This window comes from Nilaparvata lugens, chromosome 5, assembly GCF_014356525.2.
Source record: "Nilaparvata lugens isolate BPH chromosome 5, ASM1435652v1, whole genome shotgun sequence".
NCBI classification, from domain to species: domain Eukaryota; kingdom Metazoa; phylum Arthropoda; class Insecta; order Hemiptera; family Delphacidae; genus Nilaparvata; species Nilaparvata lugens.
Genome location: NC_052508.1, coordinates 36,939,664 through 36,962,057, shown reverse-complemented (window position 1 = coordinate 36,962,057; position 22,394 = coordinate 36,939,664). Strand labels below are relative to the sequence as shown.

Genomic DNA, 22,394 nt, shown 5'->3' with positions numbered 1-22,394 from the left:
ATATCACTTGTGATACAATGATTTGATTACACTCTAGAATTCATATCTGAAAGCATACATGCTACCCAGAGGATATCTCATTACTGTTTGGATATTCAAGCTCCTTGTACATTATTCTATAGAATGATCACTTTTTCTTATATTACTAAATGTGGGTGAAGAGGATTTGAGGAATAAGAATCAGCAATTCATTGCTACTTTTATTGAACATACAAAAATCAGACACACACACACACATACACACACTACTGACAGCACGAGATGTATCTCTCACACATGCTGATTGGTAGCTCAATGACAACAGGACTCCCAGTGGCAGTCAATATATACACAAACCCACTCCCACCATCACAGCAGGCCTTGGGATTTAATTTTATTTGATTTTTATTTATTTTTAATTAATTTTTATTCAATTATAATTAATTTGTATCTAATTTTAATCAATTTTTATTTAATTTTTTGCCCAGCCATACAGATTGTTTGCTAATTTACCAGCCATATGGATTGATTGCTAATTTTTATTTAGCCAGACTTCCCATTTTTATTCTACTCCATTTTTATTTAATTTTAATATTTTTTTTTAATTTTAATTAATTTTTATTTAATTTTAATTGTTTTTTTTAATTTTAAATAATTATTATTTAACTTTAAATAATTTTTATTTTATTTTTAATTGAATAGGTTAGGTTTGACTATGGAAAGTTAGGTTAGGTCAATTTTTAAACTTTTTCTCTACTTTTTGACCTTGAAACGGGTTTTTTGGTATGGGGGTCGACTTGGGTGACCTTGAGGTTAGGTTTGGTTGACCTGGGTGACCTGGTCGTCTTGGGTGACCTTGAGGTCAGGTTTGGTCGACCTGGGTGACCTGGTCGTCTTGGCTGACCTTGAGGTTAGGTTTGGTCGACTTGGGTGACCTTGAAAATGAAAAGGCAGATTCTGGCACAACCCAAGGTTGTGCCAGAACCCACCTTTTTATACAACTCATTCCTCTTAAAAGGGAAATTAGAAGTTAGGTATGATTGGGGATCCTTTTCGAAAGATAAAAACAGGTTTTCCATCACACCTAAATTTTTTTTGCCATTTTGGAACTACCATTTTGAATCCAACTTCTTTTTTTAATTGGAAGATGGTCATATGATACATGATTCCGATACAGGATTTCCAGGAAAAGGTATGGTGGAAACCGCACATCGATATCTCAAACCTTTCAAAATGTATTCTCATTCATTTCCTTTATTATAGTATAGAAGATGATAGATAGATGGATGATATATCCATCTATCATCATCTATACTATAATAGAGGAAAGGACTGGCTTAAACACGTATACACGTGTAGATGATAGAAAATTATGTTTGACACATCATCACATCTGAACTACTGAACTGATTTACTTGATTTATAAATTCTTAATCAACTGAGGATTCTTATAGGCCTATTTCCAATTCTTCTGGATTTCATTACGTCAAGTTTTAAATAGACCCTTGCTAAGCACGGGTTACCTGCTAGTAGTTTATATACAATAAGGTTGATTGGATTATATATAGGTTGTGCATCTTGATGAATATACTCACTACAAATGGAACTATGAATGTCTGTCTTGTTTGATTTAGGTAAACGTGAAAAACAGAGAAAATCATACTCCAAGGAAGGTGATCAAAGTAACAAGGAAATTGATGAGGAGGGAGAAGATAAGTGAGTCATATCATATTTTCCAAAAAAATAAATGAATTCTTTTTCTAGGTCACTCCAAGCAGGCCCCGGGCTATAAATGGGCAGACTGGTCATTTGCCTAGGGCGCCAAATTTTTGAGGACGCAAATAAGAGATGATGAAAATTATTTAGAGAATCAGAATACCCACCAAAAATATCTGACACAAGATTTTCAAAAATACATAGAACAGCAGAACATGTAAATATAATACAGGCTGTCGGAAATGTAAAATGTGAATAGTAAGAAACATGAGAATTATATGATTTCTCTTTTGAAAATTCAACTGATAAGATTTAAATACCATACTCTCTGCTCTTGTTCAAACAGAATCAAAGAAAGAGGTCATACCACAAGCTGCCGATAAACTAAGCCTGCTTTATAGGCTAGGGTGCCTCCTACACTAATATACATAGAAGTGACATAAGAATAGACATAAGAAGTGAATTTGAAAATGAATGTCTGCACTTCAAAATGTGTGGAGAACAGGAAGAACTTTGTGGAATCCATGACGTGTTTAAATAAAATATAGAACATGAATTGAAGTTTACTTTCTCAAATCTTAAAGTAGCTTTTAATTAATTATTTAATAAAATTATTTAATTAATTAATTAATCTTAAAGTAGCTCTTAAAGTAGAGTTTTTTCCAAGCAGTCCTTTTTTCTAAGGAGAGCAGTCACTAACTGCTCTGCAGAGGAGTTTCCGCTTTGAATCATCTGAAGAATGTTAAGAGGTCTACAGTTTTGTGTTTGAAAGACTTGATCCTGTTATCTCTTGTTATTCACTTTATAAGATATAAGTGACATAGATTATTTTCTTGTACATTATAGTTATAAGGGGGGTGCAAGTAGAACATTTGCCCAGGGCGCCATTCACCTAAGCCCGGGGCCTGACTCCGAGTCATACAGCACTTGGTTTTTAAAAGAGTCATCAGTGCAATCAAGTTCTAAGAAGTCCGCCTGTTTCACATTTAGTTGAATTAAATAAATTATCCAATTTCTAATCCCCGGTAAGGACCAGAGACGATAAACTAATTTACCAATTCTGTCAGGGCCCATGCTTGAACTATTCCTATTCCTTGATGTCAATCATTATTGAGATAGGTTTTTTAAATAGGTTGAATATTCAAATGTTATAAGACCTACTACTACTCTATCATCCGAATACTTATTGAACATGGAATTCTATGTAGGTACCGTATATTTTTTATGAAATTTTAGTTGTATGATGTACTTTTTTCTTTCATGACTGTAGATCATTCTGGTCTGAGAAAACAGAGAATACACCTGAGGCTCGTATCGAGATTGCAAATCACATCAGAAAATCAAAAGAATCAAAGAATATAACTGAGGAGACAAGGCAAAAGCGTGTTATTAGATTGTTCAACAAGGATGGAATACCACTGAATGTGAATGAAGCCAAAATAGATTTTCGTTTCAGAGATGATGACTTTAACTTTTATGTTCTGGAACTTCACACATACAAGTGAGTACTGAGTAACAAGTAGCTACTGAGTAACGTGAAGACTGAAGAACAAATTAAATTTTACGGTTTTGTGTTGTGAGTGATGTTGTGATACTTTTCCATTATGAAAACACAAATTTGAAATTGTCAAATAATAAAAGTGGTTGACAATTTCAAATTTGTGTTTTAACCAAATTAAATCTATGAAAAACATGAATCAGTTAAGCCTATATCTTTCATCCACACATGGATGAAATTTCAGGTGATATTTCAAAGTTATCTCGAACTCAACTATTTTGATATCTCATCAACAAGAAAGGTCACCATTTTCAATGTGAAAAGCGAGTATGTCAAAAAGGCCTACAATATTTCAGTCAGAGGTTTATTTTTATAGGAAAACAGAATTATTATTTACCTATTCTGACTATTTATCAATTTTCAATATGGTATAGTTCTAGTTTTTTAATTTTAATTAAATTGATATTCTATTAATTGAAAACAAATAGTTTCAAATTTAATCAAAATAATCAATTAATAATTTAGTTTTTCGAATCTTAACATAAACCATTTATTAATTGATTTTAAATTATTTATTTTGTCAAAATTACAAGGATAATCTTAATTGAAAATGAAAATTCTAAGCAAAAAAACAAAAAAGAAGACTGCATGTGGCTGTATTCGAACCTCCAACCACTTCAACATTTTGTTTACGAGTAGTCCAGCTGGCTCCTGACTGGGCGATGGGAGACGCTCTGATAATATTGATTGCTTGATTGGGGTTTCATAGTTTATCCATTGGAATAATAATATTATTATTATTATAGCCATTGGAATGATCCACTGTTAACTGACTAGTCAGTGTTGCTAACTTAATTTCGGTTTTCGCGAACTGACCGAAATGGAGAAATGTCAGCTGCTCGTTTAAACCCCATATGGAACACATTGTGATAAATGCAACCATATCTACAAGTAAACGTGGTTTAGCGTTAAACTTGGATGGTGCATAATATGATTCTAAGTATTTTGTGATATTTTGCAAAACTGGAGTGTAGGAAAATGTTTCTTTTTGCGTTCTGTAATCAGTGCAGTAATGGGTACTTTCCAATGTAAATGTGTAATAAAAATATCATACAATTTATTTTATTTGTGAGAAACATGGTTTTATTTTTGCCGAATCCAAATCTATTGAATTATGAATTGATTAAATGATAAATGTGGATTTAACAAGAATAAAACTATGTTTTTACAATAATTGTGAAATTACACAACATCAATGTACATTCAACAAAAGAGGACATGCCTATTTTTCAATTCAGGTCTCAGGTGGAAGAACAATACTGTTATGATTTTCTTTGTACAGGCACTTGGACATATCATTCATTGACATAGATGTGCAACCATTCTACATCAAGGTTCTAATAAAAGGAAAAGTTTTTCAATTGACTTTTGATGAAGAGATTAAAATAGCTGAAGCATCAGCTAAACGTTCTCAGACGTCAGGTCATCTAGTGATCACAATGCCAAAGGTAAATAGTGGAGGATATACAGCAATATATACAAACATACAAAACATATCTTTAAAATGAATTAAATAGAAAAAACTTGATTATCATCTGTGATTTTATATAAATTGATAGACCTGCTTTACAAGCTATAGGGATTGTACAATACACGAGAATTTTGTCAATGTAATTTTACAACAGTCTTGAAACATGTTGGTGGGTAAGTGACCGAGTAAAATAGTATATTCTAATATTTTGAAAGTATTTGATAAAGTCAATATGTAGCTCTTTGGTTTCAGCTTCATCTTTGATTGAAAAACATAAAGTAATTTAATGAAGATAAGATAGATAATTTGTAAATGTTTAAGAGATTTAATGGATCATGATAAAAATTCCATTCTATTAGGAGTTAATTGAATAAATTATAATCTTTAGGATGCCAAGAACCGTACCATATGGTACTCTTCATTATACACGTCTCTTTTTTGAAGTAAATAATGTAAGGTTTTTCTCCAAGTATGATGCCCACTAATCTCTATACTTGTGCATGGGTGAATAACAGATGATGATGAGAGATGAGTGGACCTACAGTTTTAGGTGGATTCCGAACCACCGGGAAACAATTTTCAAACTCATAATGGAGTTCTAATTTATGATTCTCATAATAGTGGAGCATGTTTTAAAGATAATATTACACTATATCACTGCAAACCCGCCTTTATGTATCATCCTCGACTTATAGATGAGGTATAGTACCACAAAATGAATATTTATTCATTATTTTGATAAATTAAATATGAATTCAATTGATTTCTCAGATGAACAGGGAAGTCAAACTGTTAAAACCGAAGCCCGATCCTTTGGAATTTCTCAAGGAAAGTAGTGAAAATAATACACACTCTGCAAGGTGAGTGACAAATAAATTTTTCATGATGAACTTACATTGTACGAGTACATTGAAAATGGAATGAATATTGATAATGAATAATGAAATTTAATGCTATGCTCTTTATGCTACTATTGAAAAATTGATTTTCAGTCTTGTCTTTATTCAATCGAATAAAAAATATGAGATACTCTTAATCCTGTATCCAATATTTTTGATCTAATTCTGATCTTAGGGTTCAGTTTACAGCATGGAAGTTTTCGCAGCATACCGGTAGTGAAGGTAATACATTAACGTGCTAATCATTATTTATTTGGATGAGTTTGTAATGCAAACATATTTGATTTGCAGACGCGAGTATCTTGAAATAGGTTCCAGCCAGAAAGATACTTATTTGGATTACACAAAAATTTGCAAGCAAGATGACTATACATTAAAACCCTTGAAGCCATCGAGAGAAAATGTGATGGAAGAGAAAATCCCATCAGCCGACTTCACGGACAATCCAGAAGTTCCACCATTAATGTAAAACATCATCATGCTTCCATGCAATGTGGTGAATTCAAATAAAAAGATGTTGAACAGTTGAAAGTGGAACAGAAAATATCAAAAATGGTTTCTACTTACTATATTTCTCTATGTAATATTTATTAAGAATTCTATTTACGAGATACACATATGGCACATATGAGGGAGTCTTGAGTGTAAAGTACGGTCGATAGGAGCCACAATAATAGCCTAGTAATGGTTTTCTGTCAAAGTCCCAGAAAATTACACAGATTATAATATTTTTTTTGTGAGTATTTCGATTTTTCCAAGCAGCCGTACAGTTGATTGACTTTGAGACAGTCGGTTTTGCTCAACATCTTGCGCTGTCCGAGCTTCGTAGCGGGAAACTTGGGTGTGATCACTGGTTTACTTTTGTTTGTACTGGAAAGAAAATGATTTGTGCTGAATTATTTAGACAGACTTGACGATGTGTTTCCAGAACAGAGATTTTCATCAAGGTACTTGATCTATCTTCATTGTGTGTCATATTATTGGATAACTGGATGCATCATTGTTGAATAAGGTACCTTAATTCATAGCATCAGAAATTGAATTATGATTAATACATAACCTATTTTGAAATTACATATCATATTATACTTTTATTATGATTATATCTTTTGAGGATAATAATTATTCTTCAACAATATGTGATACGTTGTAAATAATGATAGATACCTTTATGTTATTATTGAGTTTTAAATCGTTTTATGTATTATTGAGTTTTGAATTTCTTGAATCTAATTGGAAGGTCTCAGCATCTTACTTACCTGAAAAAGTATTTACCATAATGCATGATACTGTCATAGTCATACTCGAATGTGTATGATGTATTGTCCAAACTCTGTTTGTCAAAATTAGATCGAAACTCTGAAAATAAAATAATCGTTATCATAGATATAAGTCATATCTATAATAGTTATGATACATTATATGAATTACTTATCATTCAACACAGAAAATTATCATAAAGTTATCAATTATTGTGGTGTAAAATTATTCCATTTCAGATTATAATCATTATTCATTGGCCGGGCGCAAATGTCATGAATAAGGCACTCCCTGGTCATTTTTGAGTAATAGCAACTTTCACTATGGCAAATATAACTTCAATCTCTTGAAATTAGATTTTTTGGGGGCAAAATTTTATTTTTCACCCTGTAAATGTATTCAGAGTGAACAAACACCAATATTATTGGCACAGTGTTGTAGAATATTATAAAAGCTTCAAAATGACATCTAGTTGAAGGCTGTTAGATGAACAAATTGGTTAGATGTTTATGCAATCAATAGTATTGAGGATAAATTTTCCCACTTTTTCAATAAATTTCTTTGTATTGCTGATGCAGCTCTTCCCATAAGATGTGTTGAAAGTGGCAGATGTCCTCCAGTAAAATTATTTTGGTACACTGAAGAGATTAAAAATATTAAGGAACAATTTTTACTTATGTACGACCTCTATAAGATTTCCGGTTCTGCCACTCATAAAAGCATATATAATCAGTTGAAAATATCTTTCAAAAAATGGTAAAAAAGACGAAAAGATCTTTTAAAAAATGGTAAAAAAGACAAAACTTGATTACAAAAACAATCATATTTTGCATGCTAAAAACAAGCCAAGGGAATTGTGGTCAATAGTCAGAGAGAATTTGAAAAGGAATGGAGTAGCTAAAGGTGATAAAATATCTAGTCATACACCAGATGGTTTCAATGATTTTTTTTATTGACAGTGTAGATGAAAAATTGCGTTTAATAGCAGATCCTGTCCATGACGTTTTTCATTATCTTGACAATTACAAAAATGCAATGCCAAACTCTTCAAAACCCTCTTTTTCTTTTCATCTTACTATAGTATTGTTGTATCCTTAGTTTTTTTAATAATAAAATTAACTCATTGATAGGAAATTATAACACTTCATTCCTTGTTTACTCTCATCATAATAACTTCGTATTGTACATAGCCATATGAATCGAATCGTCAGCCAGTGCCTTCTTAATCGGTAATTGGAAGGTATATGACATCTTCCCCCTAATTTTACAAGTTCAAACGTACTGGCCTCTTTATTTCTCTCCCTGATCTACGTGGTGGCTCTGGCATAACTGGCTCAGGGGCTGTGTCTACAGGTTGTTTCTGTGCTGCATCTACAGGTTGTGTTTGTATCTCCGCCGCTACCGCTGGCTGCTGTTCCATGCCCTGGCTGCTTTCTGCCTGCTGCATTCCTGGTGGCTGAGTCGCTTGGTGTGCCAACACTGGCTGATTCAAGTTGGCAGGCAAATCCTCCTCTGCTTCTGCCCCCACTGCTCTGATTTGATCTGCATGGTGTCGCAACAACTGCCCCTTCACTAATAGTGTGTAGTTCAAATCCCCATCCCTGTTGACTACTCTTCTAATTTTCCATTTTTTGTCAGGTGATGAATAATTACGTGTTGCAACCTTTTGTCCCTCATAAAAGGTTCGCAGGAATCCACTGCTCTTGAGGTTATCTTGTGCAGTCTTTATGATGTCAGGACGCAGGTTTCTAGTGGCGATTGTATTTCGCGATTGAGGAACCGCTTTGCAGGTGATTCAGTAGTGGTGACATTTGGTGCCTGGCAATATGTGAACAGGAATGTATTTAGCTGCTGTTGGATGGAGCCATTGCATGTCTTTAATGCCCGAAGTCCTTGTTTCAGTGTGAAAACATATCTCTCAGCTTGGCCATTTGATGAAGGGTGGAAAGGTGCTGATGTAATGTGTTTTATTCCATACAGTTTTATGAAGTGTTGGAAGTCTGCACATGTGAATGCACTGGCATTGTCAGAAACTAAGGTGCAAGGGAAGCCATATCTACAAAAGAGTTTTTCCAAGATCAGGATAGCTGAACGAGCTGAAGTGTTATTCACAATCTCCAATTCGATCCACTTTGAGTGTGCATCCACTACTATGAAGAACATGTGACCCATGAATGGTCCTGCAAAATCCACATGTATTCTTTCCCATGGGTGAGAAGGATATTCCCAGAAGTGTGTTTGAACATTCCCTGGATTATTTTGTGTGTTAATACAGTTGGAACAGTTGTTGCATGTATTTTCAATGTCCTCATAATTGTTTGGCCAATACACAAGTGAACAAGCCAAGGCTTTCATTTTCTGTATTCCCAGATGACCACTGTGGTGTTCTTGGAGAATGAGTCTCCAATATTTTAATGGAATGTAGACTCTGCTGCCACAAAATATGACTCCATTGTGAAGTGACATAGAATGAGTATTTGCTCCCACAGATACTCCTTTCTGCAATTTATCCAGTATTTCTAGTAGATTTGGTCTTCCCATGTTCCTTTCATAATGTCATGGCAAGTAATTGGTGGGGTGTTGATTTGTTCAAGTTGAAATAATGATATTTCATCAAGGTGGTTTTCTTCCTCCTCTGGTTCCTGAAATAATTCTTGTGAAGATGCTGGTAGATGGGACAGGAAGTCAGCATTGACATGCTGTTCTGATGGCACATATTGGATATTAAACTGAAACATTTGGAGGTAGAGTGCATAATGTAAAAGTCATGTAGCACTTAGAACAGGTAGTCCATTTTTGTTTCCAAAAATATGTATGAGAGGTCTATGGTCAGTCTTCAAGGTGAACTCTCTGCCATAGATATAGATGCCATAGAAGATGCCATAGTTGAAGAACTTTTCCACTCCCCATTTGATTGCCAAAGCCTCCTAGTCTAATTGCGAATAATTCCTTTCACTCTTATCGAGGGTGCATGATGTGAAAGCAATTGGTCTTTCTCCATCTTGTATCTGATGGGAATGGACAGCTTCCAATCCAATTGGTGATGCATCCACAGAGAGTATAAAGGAAGATCTGGATTGTAGTGTACAAGAATTCTGTCAGATAAAATTTCTTCCTCTACTCTTCTCATACTTCTGTCTTCAATCTCAGTCCACTTGAATACTGCATCATTTTTCAACAAATTGTACAATGGCTCAGCAATTGTGTACAAATTTTCCACAAATCGAGAATAAAATGAAACCATTCCTAAGAAGGCCTTCAATTCTTTTTTGTCTGACGGTGTCTTGCAGTTCAAAATAGCATCTGTCTTGTCAGATGTCTTCCTAAGTCCTTCACAGTCAATTATATATCCAAGGTACTTCACCTTTCTTTGCTTGAACTTACATTTTCCTTCATTCAGTCTGATATAATTTTAATCTAGTTCCTTTAGAACTACTTCTAAATGTTCTAGGTGTTCCCTATCTGAGCTGCCTGTAATGATTATATCATCATGTACCACACAGACACCTGAAATCTGGCCTATAACTCCTTCAATATATGATTGCCACACAGCAGGGGTAGAGCTAATGCCATACATCAATCGATTTACTGCATACAGTCCTTTGTGGGTATTTATGGTGAGTATCTGTGAAGTACTGTCAGTAACTGGAATGTGTAGGAATGCTGTTTTAATGCCCAATGTAGTGAACAATTTCCCTCCAGCCAATTTAGCAAAGACACATTCATAACCAGGAAAAGGATGTTGTGGAATAAACATCTGTGGGTTCACTGTAATTTTATAATCTGCACAGAGACATATGTCTCCATTGGGCTTCACAACTGGAACCACTGGGGTGGCCCAGTTGGAGAATTGAATTTTTCTTATAATACCTTCTGTCTCAAGTCTGTGTATTTCACTTCCAATCTGTGACTGAAGAGCAAAGGGAACTGGTCTTGCACGCTTGAAGATGGGTTGGGCATCATCCTTTGGTTCAATATTGTAAGTGTAATCTTTTGCAACTCCAACAGTCTTTTTGAATAAATTCATGTGTGCAGTCAATAGTTTGTTCAAATCTGAGTTGTTTGTGAATTCAAGATTTTTTATTCTATGGTATTCAGGGAGAATATTAAGGGCATTTATCCAATCTCTACCCACTATTGAGCTCCAGTCCTCTTTTGTGATGTATAGTTTAAGTATTTCCAATTTGTTGTTGTAGCTGGCATGCACATAAATAACTCCTAGCGGATGTATTTCTGTATTTCCATAGGTTCGGAAAATTGTGCTGGTCGGCAAAATTTTTCTGCTACCTTTACTAGGGATGCTTTTGAGTGTTTTATTACTGATCACAGTAGCTCCACTTCCAGTATCCAATTACATTGGAGTATCGTGGCCATTGATTTGTACAGTGACTATAACTGGCAGAGGGTTACTGATACTGGATTCTATGTTGTAGATAGGCACTTGTTTATCATTGTGTGTCTCACAGTCATCCAAAACTGAAGTTTCATCTTGATTGTCCACATTTGTTGCACGGCAGACATCAAGAGCATTGATGCGTTTTGCATTTTGTGTTTTTGCGTTTCCTTGCAAGGCAGACATCAACAACATGGTTGTCTCGTTTGCAATACAAACAGAATAAATGTTTTTAGTGCAGGATTTTGCAATGTGATTTGACTCTCCACACCGATATAGCACTTTCATTGCCCCGAATCTATGCTGTTAACTGGAATTTGCATGAAACTGCTTTTAATATTATCAAGGATACTCTGTGTGCCCATTGATGCCTTTTCAATTGCTAAGGCAATCTCTACTGTTTTTTCCAGAGTAATATTGTCCTCCTCAAAAAGTCCATCTAAAATTGATTTTGAACATAGGCCACTAACAAAGATGTCTCTCAGCATTGTTGACAATGTATCATTATTGTATTTACATGGGACAGCTAACTTACACAACTCAGACAAATAAATGCTTATTGAGTAACCTTCTTGTTGTTTGCAATTGATAAACCTATGCCGCGCTGGAATAACTAGGCGCTGGGCTTAAATGATTTTTCAACAGTGTTTTTAAATCGTTGAAAGTCTTGGATGCAACTGTCTCTGGGTATAATAGGGTTTGATAAACAACTTGTCAAATTACTAATCGTCTACTTATTCAACAACACACAACATGGTGTCAGAAGTGGTTTGTGAATTGATGATTAAGTTCAAGTAAGTTATGTACAGTACTACAATGTCAATAAACAATATGCTGCCGATGAACAATATTTTACTTCTTGCAATTACGGGTGATGTGAGCCATTCCTGGTCTTCATGGATAAAATCTTTCAATATATTCTTGGTTGCTTCAGGGCTTGATGAAGCTTCGGAAAAACGGAAAGTTGCATTACTATTGGCGTTGGTAATTCTATGAGAGCTGGGAGGACCGAGAATTTAGAACTGGTTAGCATGTATGATATGAGCTGTGTGAAAGTAACAAAAAAGAGAGCTTTTCAGCTATACTTACAAGAGATGTTTATGGGTCAGCCGAGTGCTGAAGACTGAGGTTGTGGAGGGAGAAGCCTTCTTCTCCAACAGCAATGTGGGTGAAGCGGGGGAAGGGGAACTGCATGAACAATTCTGTACTTCTTATCTCTCGAGTATTCTTAACATTCTGCCCTTCAAACGAAGCATGAGTTTAATAATTTTGAAACTGTAGCACATGAGAGGTAACACATGAAGTATTGCACAAACTTGATGAAGAGACGATGCACATAGTTAATTACGATGAGTTTTACACATAAGTGGTGAACACATAATATTTAGTCTCTATTTACAAAAAATGTCTCTCAGAGAGAGGGTGCCAAATTAAGCTATTGGCAACACTATGAGTTTGTTTACAGGTCGCATGAGGTGGCCGCAGGCGGTGCGAGTCAATGCCACTCTTACTACTTGGTCTTGTATGGGAAATATTTGTTCGACTATGCCTAGAGGCCACAATGTGGGCGCGGTACTCTTATTCTTGATAATCACTATGTGACCCACTTTCAAGGGTTCTGAGGGGGTCTTCCACTTGCTTCACTGCATAAGCGTATGTAGATATTCTGTACTCCATCGATTCCAAAACGTCTGCACAATTCGGTGTAGATGAGTCCATCGCTGCCGTACGGGGGTGGTAGTATCCAGCAGGATCTCCACAGCTTGTAGCAACGGTCGGCCGATAAGAAAGTGACCGGGTGTCAGCAGAGGTGAAGTCTCGTTGGGTCCTGTGAACGCTCCAATAGAGGACGACTATTCATAATTGATTCAATACGAGAGAACACTGTGAAATATTCCTCCATTGTCATTGGATTATCACCAATTTGAATTTTCAACAGTGTTTTCGCTGATTTAATATTTGCTTCCCAAATACCGCCGAAATTGGGTGCGCTAGGTGGATTGAAGTGCCAGGTTACTTCACGTTGTACAAGAGCATTAAAAATGTCAGTCTTACTGTCAGCCAAGAATTTCGAGATATCTGATAATTTTTTAGCAGCTCCAATGAAGTTCAATCCGTTGTCAGAGTATATGTGAGAAGGTAGGCCTCTATGGGATGTGAATCTATCAAAAGCGGCAAGAAACGATTTAGTGGTCAGCTCTGTTACATATTCCAAATGAACAGCTTTCACCGCTAAGCATATGAACAATGCAAGATAGCCCTTATACACTCTCGGTTTTTGAGTGAGCTGCACTTCGTATTGAAGGGGCCAGCGAAGTCAACTCCTACATGGACGAATACAGATGAGGCGTTCACACGAAAATGGGGAAGATCCAACATGATTGGCTGCTGAGGTTGAGCTCGCATGTGAGTACATCGGACACAATGATGCAATCTGCTCCTTATGAGGTTGCGCGCTGATATAATCCAATATTCGCGAGCCACTAGTGACTGAGTTGTGCGAGGTCCGACGTGAAGATTATCTCTGTGAGTCTGATCACAAATCAGAGTGCTTAAATGAGATAACTTTGGCAACAACAGTGGATGACGGCTGTCACACGGAAGGCTGGAGTTGCGGAGGCGTCCGCCCACCCTGAGAAGACCAGAAGAATCAATGAAAGGCGAAATAGAGAGCAGTTCTTGAGGTGGAATTTCTCCCTTGCTGAGAAGCTTCAATGTTTCCGCAAAATAGAAGGCCTGTGTCAACCTCACGATACACAAGAGAGCCGAACGGCACTCGGCAACAGACGGCGGAGGTGGAGCAGCGCGAGCAGTGCAAGCGTGTAGTGCTGTATGGCTGCAAAGATTGTGTTCCCTTACTTTTTTCAGCTTACAATTTTCTATTAATCGCAACACATAGGCAAATACACGTGTTGCCTTGTGTATATTGGAGTATTTCACGAAAAATACAAGAGCCTGTGGTTTATTTACTACAGTAGTAGTGAGAATTGACACTGGTGGCTTCAGTTCAGACTCATTGACAATTTTGTCGACCCTTGAGATTGGCAAATCCTTGAATTGGACATGGTAAGATGGAGGTCCGTTCCACCAGAGTGAGTTTTCAACAATATCTTGTGCAGCCCTCTTGAGGCTAAATCAGCTGGGTTCGATTCTGTAGGTACATGAAACCAGTTCTCTGGAGAGGTTAATTCGAGTATTTGTGTAACTCGATTGCTTATATAAGTCTTGAGCTTGTAAGCTGGCGTTTTTAGCCAGTTCAACACCAACTATGCGTCAGAGCACAGTCTTACATTGGAGATACTTTTTCCAAATAGAGGTATAAAACTTTATACAACTTTGACAGTAGTAGAGCTCCACATAATTCCAATCTAGGAATAGTATGTGTTTTCACAGGAGCGACTTGTGTTTTTGACATAATGAGATTCATCGATATGAATTGATCACTTGATGCAATATGAATATAGCAGACAGCACTGTAACCCTTTTCAGATGTGTCGGCAAATCCTATCAATGAGATATTGACATATGTAGTGTCAATATGACGAGGAATTTGAACATTTGAGAGGATCAGCATTGTATTAGAAATACGATTCCACTGACTAGTCAAGTCTTCATCAAGCGGCTCATCCCAATCAAGGTTGGATAGCCAGAGTAATTTCAAAAAATATTTGAATGAGAATATTACAGGAGACAATAGTCCAAGCGGGTCGAACAATTTAGCTGTATACAATAGTATGGATCGTTTTGTTGGCAGTTCAGCGAACGGTGTAACAGTGTAAGAGAAAGCATCTGATGCAGGATTCCAATGAAAACCAAGAACTTTTATTTTTTGAGTCGTATCAGAAAATGCGAGAGGGTTTTCCAACATCTCGTCGGGAAATTCTTCAATTACTTTTTGCATATTAGATGACCATTTTCTCAATAGGAGTTCTCCTTTAGACATAAGTTCATTCAGATGTGATATGAGTAATTTCGCTTCACATAGGCTAGAGGCGCCAGATACAATATCATCAACATAAGTGTGTTGGCAAATCGCATTGACAGCTAATGGAAATTCATTTTCATAATCATGGGCTAATTGAAGAAGTGTTCTTTGAGCTAAAAAGCTGCTTGATGTCATTCCATACGTGACTGTGTTGAGTTCAAATTCTATCAGCTCTTCTTGGGGTGAACTACGATAGAATATGTGCTGAAATTTTCTATCTTCTTTTCTGATTGAAATTTGCCTGTACATCATTCTAATGTCGGATGTAATGGCTACTTTGTGAGTTCTAAAACTCATTAATATGTGAGTAAGATCATGCTGTAATTTAGGCCCAACATGAAGTGATTCGTTCAGAACAGTTCCATTATCACAAGGCGCTGATGCATTAAAGACTACTCTCAATTTGGTTGTTGAACTGTCTTCTTTCTGAACACAGTGATGCGGGATAGCATAATTAGATGAGTGTGAAGCTTTGGACATGTGTTCTAATTCCACGTACTGTCTCATGAAATCATGGTATTGTTTATGAACATTTTCGTTTGATGCTAATCTTTTCTCTAGTGAGGTATATTTCTTAGTTGAGGAGGTGCGGTTGTCACCCAATGACACATCTTTAGTTTTGAAAGGCAATGCGACTTCATAGCGACCAGACTGCCACCGAGTGGGGGTTTCTGTGTAGAGATTTTCGCAATATGCATGAGAAGGATTCTTTTCAACTTCTACTGAAACCTCTTCAGTCTCCCAAAATTTTTCAATCAACTGGTTGATTGGTTCAACATAGGTGAGCAAGCTTGTAGCCTTATTGACACTTGAGACAGGTTCATTAGAATCAACTTTGCCAATGATAATATACCCAAATACTGTGCTCAATGCTCCAGGCAAATTGGGATATAGTTTAGTAATTACATTAGATTGAGCAGATAACATTTGGAGAAAAGAGTCAGCTCCTAATAACAAGTCAACTTTATTAGAGATGTGAAACTTATCATCAGCCAGTTTCAAGTTTGAAAAATGTTCAAATACTTCAGGGTTCAATGAGACCATGGGTTGGTTACATGTGATGACTGATAAGACAGTGGCTTTAGTACTCAATCTAAATTCTGGTTTGAGGCTCGAGGATATAGTGAGATGAACTTCACCATGAGTTTCAGTAGTTTTAGAGCCAATACCGATGAGTTCTCGATTAGTGTAGCTAGTCTTCAAATTCAATTTATTCACTAACTCCTTAGTGACAGCTGTTATCTGTGAGCCTGAATCTATTATGGCTCGGGCAATGTGAGGCCGATTGAAGTGATCAAATACTATGACATTAGCGGTACCCAACAGACAAGAGGATGTATCTGAGGTCGATAGGGTAGAAGTATTGCATACAGCACCAGATGTAGGAGCGCTATCCTTCTGAGAACGCACATTAGTAGGCTCAGATGAGCTAGAATACCTCTTTTCGTTATGCAATAATGTATGATGCTTAGATGAGAAACAAGTTTTACATACATTTGTAGATTTGCAGAACTCTCTTCTGTGAGAAAACGAAAAACATGACATATTATAGAATTTTTTGCATACATAGATATTATGATCCATAGATTTACATACAATACACAGTGGTTTAGACTTGACATTCAGGTTAGTAATCTTAGTCTGATCATTTGTGACTAATGAAAATCTCATAGGTTTATTTTCATATGAATGAGAAACTTTAGTTTCAACCTTACTGTTCATTTGAATTGCAATGGAAGGTTGTACGAGTTTGTATGTGCAGCACTTAGCTGTAAGAAATTTCATTAAATCATCATACGATGGGTTACTGTCGATAGCCTTATTCTCAAATTCAAGGCGAGTTCTTGTGTCTAAATGTTTCAAACACAAGGATAGCAAAATGAAGTCAGTTAAGTCAGGGAGCTTTTGTGCTTTCAAAGCAGATACACAATTATTGCTGTGTACATCTAGAAATGTTCTCAAAGATGCATAATCAGATTTCGTGATTGCCTTAAATTCAAGCAATTGATATAAATTCAAGCAACATAATGAGCACACAATCTTCTTGGATTGGAAAATCTATCACATAGCAATTTGTAAGCTATAGGATAATTTTCATCAGAGAGCGATAAATTAGCTATCATCTGGGTTGCGGTACCTGAAATGCTGGCTTTCAAATAATGAAACTTTTCAATAAATAAATAAATAAATAAATAAATATGATTTTATTGCCGTTAAATTCTTAGAACAATAGGCAAAGTCAAATATTGATTACAGTAAGACAAAAGATAAAAATCAAATTTTACAGCAATTGTACATACAAAATTACATTACTGAGTCTTAAAATAATACAGTACCTAAGTAAACTGTAAGTCAATTGGATTTTACAAATACATTAACAATATTCATTTGAATGTACAAAACATATTCCTTACAGCACAACTTGAGCCTTTAGAACAATATATAAATACAAATAGAAACCTCTTAACTCTAAGCAACAATTATTTCACTCTCAAAGAACTCTTCAACACTATAAAAAGGATTTATCACAAGCCAATTCAATAATCTCGTCTTAAATTTCTTTTCTGTCTCTGATATTAAATCTGTAGGTAATTTATTGCAAATTTTTATACCAAATGTATCATAACTTTTGGCTGTTTTGGATAACCTATGATAGGGAATATCAATCCTATGACAATTTCTTGTGTTGTAGCTATGAGTTTGATGCCTTAATTTTAAATTGGATGAGTTTTTTTTAACATGCAACGATACAGTATAAATGTAAAAATTCACTATTGTCATTATTCTAAGCTGGACGAAAAGAGGCTTACAGTGTGCTAGTCTATGAGAATCAGTTAAAACCCTGACCACCTTCTTTTGCAATAATAAAATATTTTCTGCATGACTACTATTTCCCCACAGTAGTATGCCATATGTTGCAATACTCTGAAAAAAGGCAAAATATATCGATCTCAAATAATTATCTGGAACATGATTTTTCAGTTGTCTGATCAGATAAATCACTCTTGAAAGTTTGCTTGATATATAATTAATATGAGCTTCCCAAGTCAAATATCTGTCAATGAATATCCCCAGAAATTTTACATCGCTTATTGCATCCACACAATCTAAGCCACCTCTAAGGGTGAAGTGCATAGTCTGTGTTTTATTCTCGTTGAGCATGAAGCCGTTAGCCCTAAACCATGTCGCTGCTTGCATCAGAGTGGTCTCAGTTAGATTTTTAAGATTTTGAAGGTCAGTACATTTATTGATAAATGTTGTGTCATCAGCATACAGTATTGAACGGCAATTTAGAACAGCAGGAAGGTCATTTATCATAAGAATAAAAAGCAATGGCCCGAGAACTGATCCCTGTGGGACACCGAATTTTACACATGCTACATCTGATCTCTTATCTCCAATACACACCACTTGTCTACGTCCCACAAGATAAGTTTTAAATAAGCTAAGATCTGCTCCACAAACGCCATAAAATTTCAATTTATCCAGTAAGAGAGAGTGCACAACACAATCAAAAGCTTTGCTCAGGTCACAAAAGGTCACCTGAGCATACTCTTTATTTTCAAAAGCGCTCAGAATATTCTTGACAAGAGCATCCATGGCTCCAGTAGTTGACCTACCCTTAACAAATCCATTCTGAGCATTACTTATAATATTGTGCTCTTGAAGATATTCATATAACTGCCTATGCATTATGGTTTCAAGGACTTTTGAAAAACATGGCACCAATGAGATGGGACGATAGCTACATGGAATATCTTTAGGCCCCTTCTTATAGACAGGTACAATTCTGGAAACTTTTAGCACTTCAGGAAAAACTCCATCTCTCAGGCATCTATTTATACAATATGTGAATGGATTTATAATATTATGAATAATTTTCTTCAATAGATTACTTGAAAAGCCGTAAATATCAACACTGGATGAAGCTTTGAAACTAAGTACTATATCAAGCACTTCACGTGTGGAGACTTTGTGAAATGAGAATTTGGGCTTATCCTGGTTAAGAGGGAAATTGAAGTTTTGCTCCAATAAATTAATTGCCGTTAAATTGGGCCGGTCAATCTTATCATGAACATCCATCACTGCGTCCAAGAAAAACTTATTCATTTCATTGGGTGTGAATGGAATTGGATCTTTTCGAGCCTCTTCCTGAACAGATTTTATTATTTTCCATGCGGCTTTGCACTTATTACTAGTAGACTCAATTTTAGAAATGTTATATGTTTTCTTAGCTCTATTTATTAACTGCTTATATGATCTTCTAATATCTAAATATGCCTTCCTAGCTTCATCAGTATTATCTCTCCTTGAAATATCTAAATATAACAATACTGTGTTTTTCATTTTCGCTAATTGCGGTGTGTACCAGTTTTTTAGTTTTGTTTTTCTTGTTTTCTTTGCCCCTTGATGACTATTCACAACTATTTTTCTTTCAGGAATGAACATATTAAAATAATAATGTATTATATTGAAAAATCTATTAAATATCTGTTCAGAGTTCAAAGAATGAGTTTCACGCACAAATTTGTTCCAGTCTACATTGGAGAGTGAATTCTTAAATAAGTCGAGATTTTCATCTGTCATTGGCCTAGTTACTACTGTCTTCCTAGTCTTTCTACCGTCCGTATTGGAACAAATATTCAAGTCAACCCATACACAATCATGGTCTGAAAAAGGAAATGCCAGAACATCACATGCAACACTGTCAATCCTGATATTTGTAAAGATATTATCCAAACATGCAGAACCTCTGGTAGCCTTATTATTATGGCAGGCCAAATTGAACTGCCTTAGTAAATTCTTAAATTCATGTACAGTTGCTTTGTCCTGAACAATATCAAAATCGGAGTTAAGATCACCTCCGAATACAATACTATAGTTTCTCCATCTAGGTCTACTAAAGAAATTCAATACATTCTCAAGCCCTTCTAAAAAAACACTAGAATCGCCCAAGGGTGATCTATATATAGAGACTAGAGCTAATTTCAGTTTATCTAAAGATATACCAGTAACTTCAAAATTTTTTTCACAATTGAAACAACTTAGATCTAAACAATTGCTATCTGGTACTAGCTCCGGCCTAACATAGATTGAAACTCCTCCATGACTGTAATTTTCTCTACAATAACTATTAATCAGAACATAGTCATCTAGTTTATGAAAAGGAATATCGTCCACCTTACACCAGTGCTCGCTCAAGCAGAGAGCATGAAAATCATTATCATTCCCAAACTCATTCAAAACTACATGCTTTTTATTAATTCCTTGTATATTCAGGAAGCCCACTCTGAATTTTGAATTTCCTCTGGAATCGTCAATAAATTTATCCGAATTGACCCCCTCAATCCCATCACGATCACTATTGCTGTAACAATCGATATCAGTATTTTCATTGAGAGAATTTACAATGTTTCGCTCAGGAACACACCTGATATAGGAATTTCTAAAAAATTGTTCTCATCAAGTGATTGTTGGTTGTCTGACAACCGCGACAAGACTGAGGAATTCATCTCAGAAAGGAGAAATTGAGAGGGAGACTGGGTCACAGGATTTTGAAATTCTATGAGAGAGGATGGCTGCTGGAACTGAATGGGAGTAACAGGATTAGGTGTGACTCTACGGGTTGGCTCTACAGGTGATTCAGGGCCAACAATACTAACCTCATTCGTGATGGTCACAGAACAATCATATAAACCACACCCTACACTCTGCTTATAGATATTATTTACATAGTCACTCATAGTCTTTCCCAGTACTCTCTTTGTCGAATTTTTGTAATGAAGTCCTTTTCTCGTGAAATGATGACGCACCAGTGTACTGCTCACATCACTGTATTTAATTGATGAGTTTCCTTTATATTTGATTGTTCTATTTAGAATAGCCGTGTTGGTGAAGCAGATGTCGTCATTGAGAGAAGGTGAATCGAAGCGAGATGGTATGGCACTTACTATAATATTTGTTCCAATGTCAGCAGACTCAATCAAATCCAGACCCTGCATTACGGTTAGATAACCGGGTTCATATTTACCGAAGTCATTTGAGCCTGCCATGATAAATACGTAGTCAGACGTTTTTAAATCCTCAATGAAACTCATACCTCTTTCAATCACTTGTTTCATCTTTGCTCCAGGCAGACAATGAACGAATACATCGAAATCGTCAAGATTATTCAGGTACTTGTGCATGTCTCTTCCCTGGCTGTCCGACAGAACAACCACTTTTCCTTTTTTACAGGCAGAGCGATTTCCTATTTTTTTTAATTTCGGTTGGTTGAGGGGAGATCTATGAACTTGAGCTCTCACTCGGAAATTTCTCTGTCCAGACTCTGGTGGTGATGATAACACTTCACTGTCAGCTAAAATTGAAAAACGATTTCTTGTGATCAGTGGTTTCGGAGGCGATACATGGGCCATTTTGAAAGTCGTTCTAGGCTTCATGAAAGAGCCTGCAGAATGTAGATTGTGTGTGGATGTATTACAATCAATCTCTTCCACATCCAACATCGATGAAACTCTCTTCGAATCAGCTTCCAATAACTTTATTATCTCCTCCTTTGAGGCAATCTCCAATTTAAATGAATGCACTGCTTCCTCCAAGTCTTTCACTCTCAATTTCAGAGCGCAGATTTCACTCTCCGCCTGTTTTTCATTGGACAATGAATCCTCAAATATCATAGTTCTGTTTTCCCTTTCAATTCTCAACCTCTCTATCAGAGCCTCTTTTTCAAAATTCACATCGTTTAGCATGTTCTTTAAATCAGAATTCACCTTTAGTGCAGCGTCGTAATTGTTCAAAAGCGAGGTGATCAAAGGGATTAAATCAATGACTGCTTCATTTGAGACTTTATCACAGATATCAACCAAAGTAGCGTGAAGATCAATAGCAATATCTATAACTGCGTTGTTAATAAGGCCCTCCTTCAAGCCATCAATATCTGTTTCCATGCCTAGAATCAAATTGTTTCGACTCGCTCTGGTACGTATTACTCTACTCAAAGACATTTTTAAGATGAAGTCTCAGTATGATGTGATTGGGAGTAGGAGAATTATAAGAGGGATGAGAAGGAAGCGTCAAGAGGGCAATCAAGACGAAAGAAGAAGGAAGCCCCTGATTGAGGATGGTGTAAGGAT

General features: G+C 35.9%; 2 protein-coding genes across 6 annotated transcripts in view; one reads left to right on the top strand and one right to left on the bottom strand.

The window, feature by feature from the left end:
* Positions 1-6,697, top strand: part of LOC111055709 (protein tilB homolog) — a 51,695-nt gene extending 44,998 nt beyond the window's left edge. For 2 of the 3 annotated variants that reach the window (XM_039428280.1, XM_039428279.1), the window contains exons 5-9: positions 1,614-1,695; positions 2,966-3,196; positions 4,536-4,701; positions 5,496-5,584; positions 5,915-6,697. In XM_039428280.1, the coding sequence (XP_039284214.1) occupies positions 1,614-1,695; positions 2,966-3,196; positions 4,536-4,701; positions 5,496-5,584; positions 5,915-6,092 (746 nt within the window). In that variant the 3' untranslated portion in view covers positions 6,093-6,697. Of the gene's footprint in view, positions 1-1,613; positions 1,696-2,965; positions 3,197-4,535; positions 5,034-5,495; positions 5,585-5,914 lie in introns of those variants that run through there. The other variant, XM_039428281.1, reaches the window with a different exon arrangement.
* LOC111047733 (low choriolytic enzyme) overlaps positions 1-22,394 on the bottom strand; it is a 170,519-nt gene that overhangs the window by 34,632 nt on the left and 113,493 nt on the right. Inside the window, exons 6-8 of one of the 3 annotated variants that reach the window (XR_005571333.1) lie at positions 12,366-12,517; positions 6,883-6,982; positions 6,177-6,493 (exon numbers count right to left, since the gene is read on the bottom strand). The exons of 1 other annotated variant lie outside the window; for it this stretch is intronic. Coding sequence is in view for 1 of the 2 variants with exons in the window: in XM_039428284.1 (XP_039284218.1) it covers positions 6,319-6,493; positions 6,883-6,982 (275 nt within the window). In the remaining variant the exon portion in view is untranslated. Of the gene's footprint in view, positions 1-6,176; positions 6,494-6,882; positions 6,983-12,365; positions 12,518-22,394 lie in introns of those variants that run through there. One more of the 3 variants, XM_039428284.1, reaches the window with a different exon arrangement.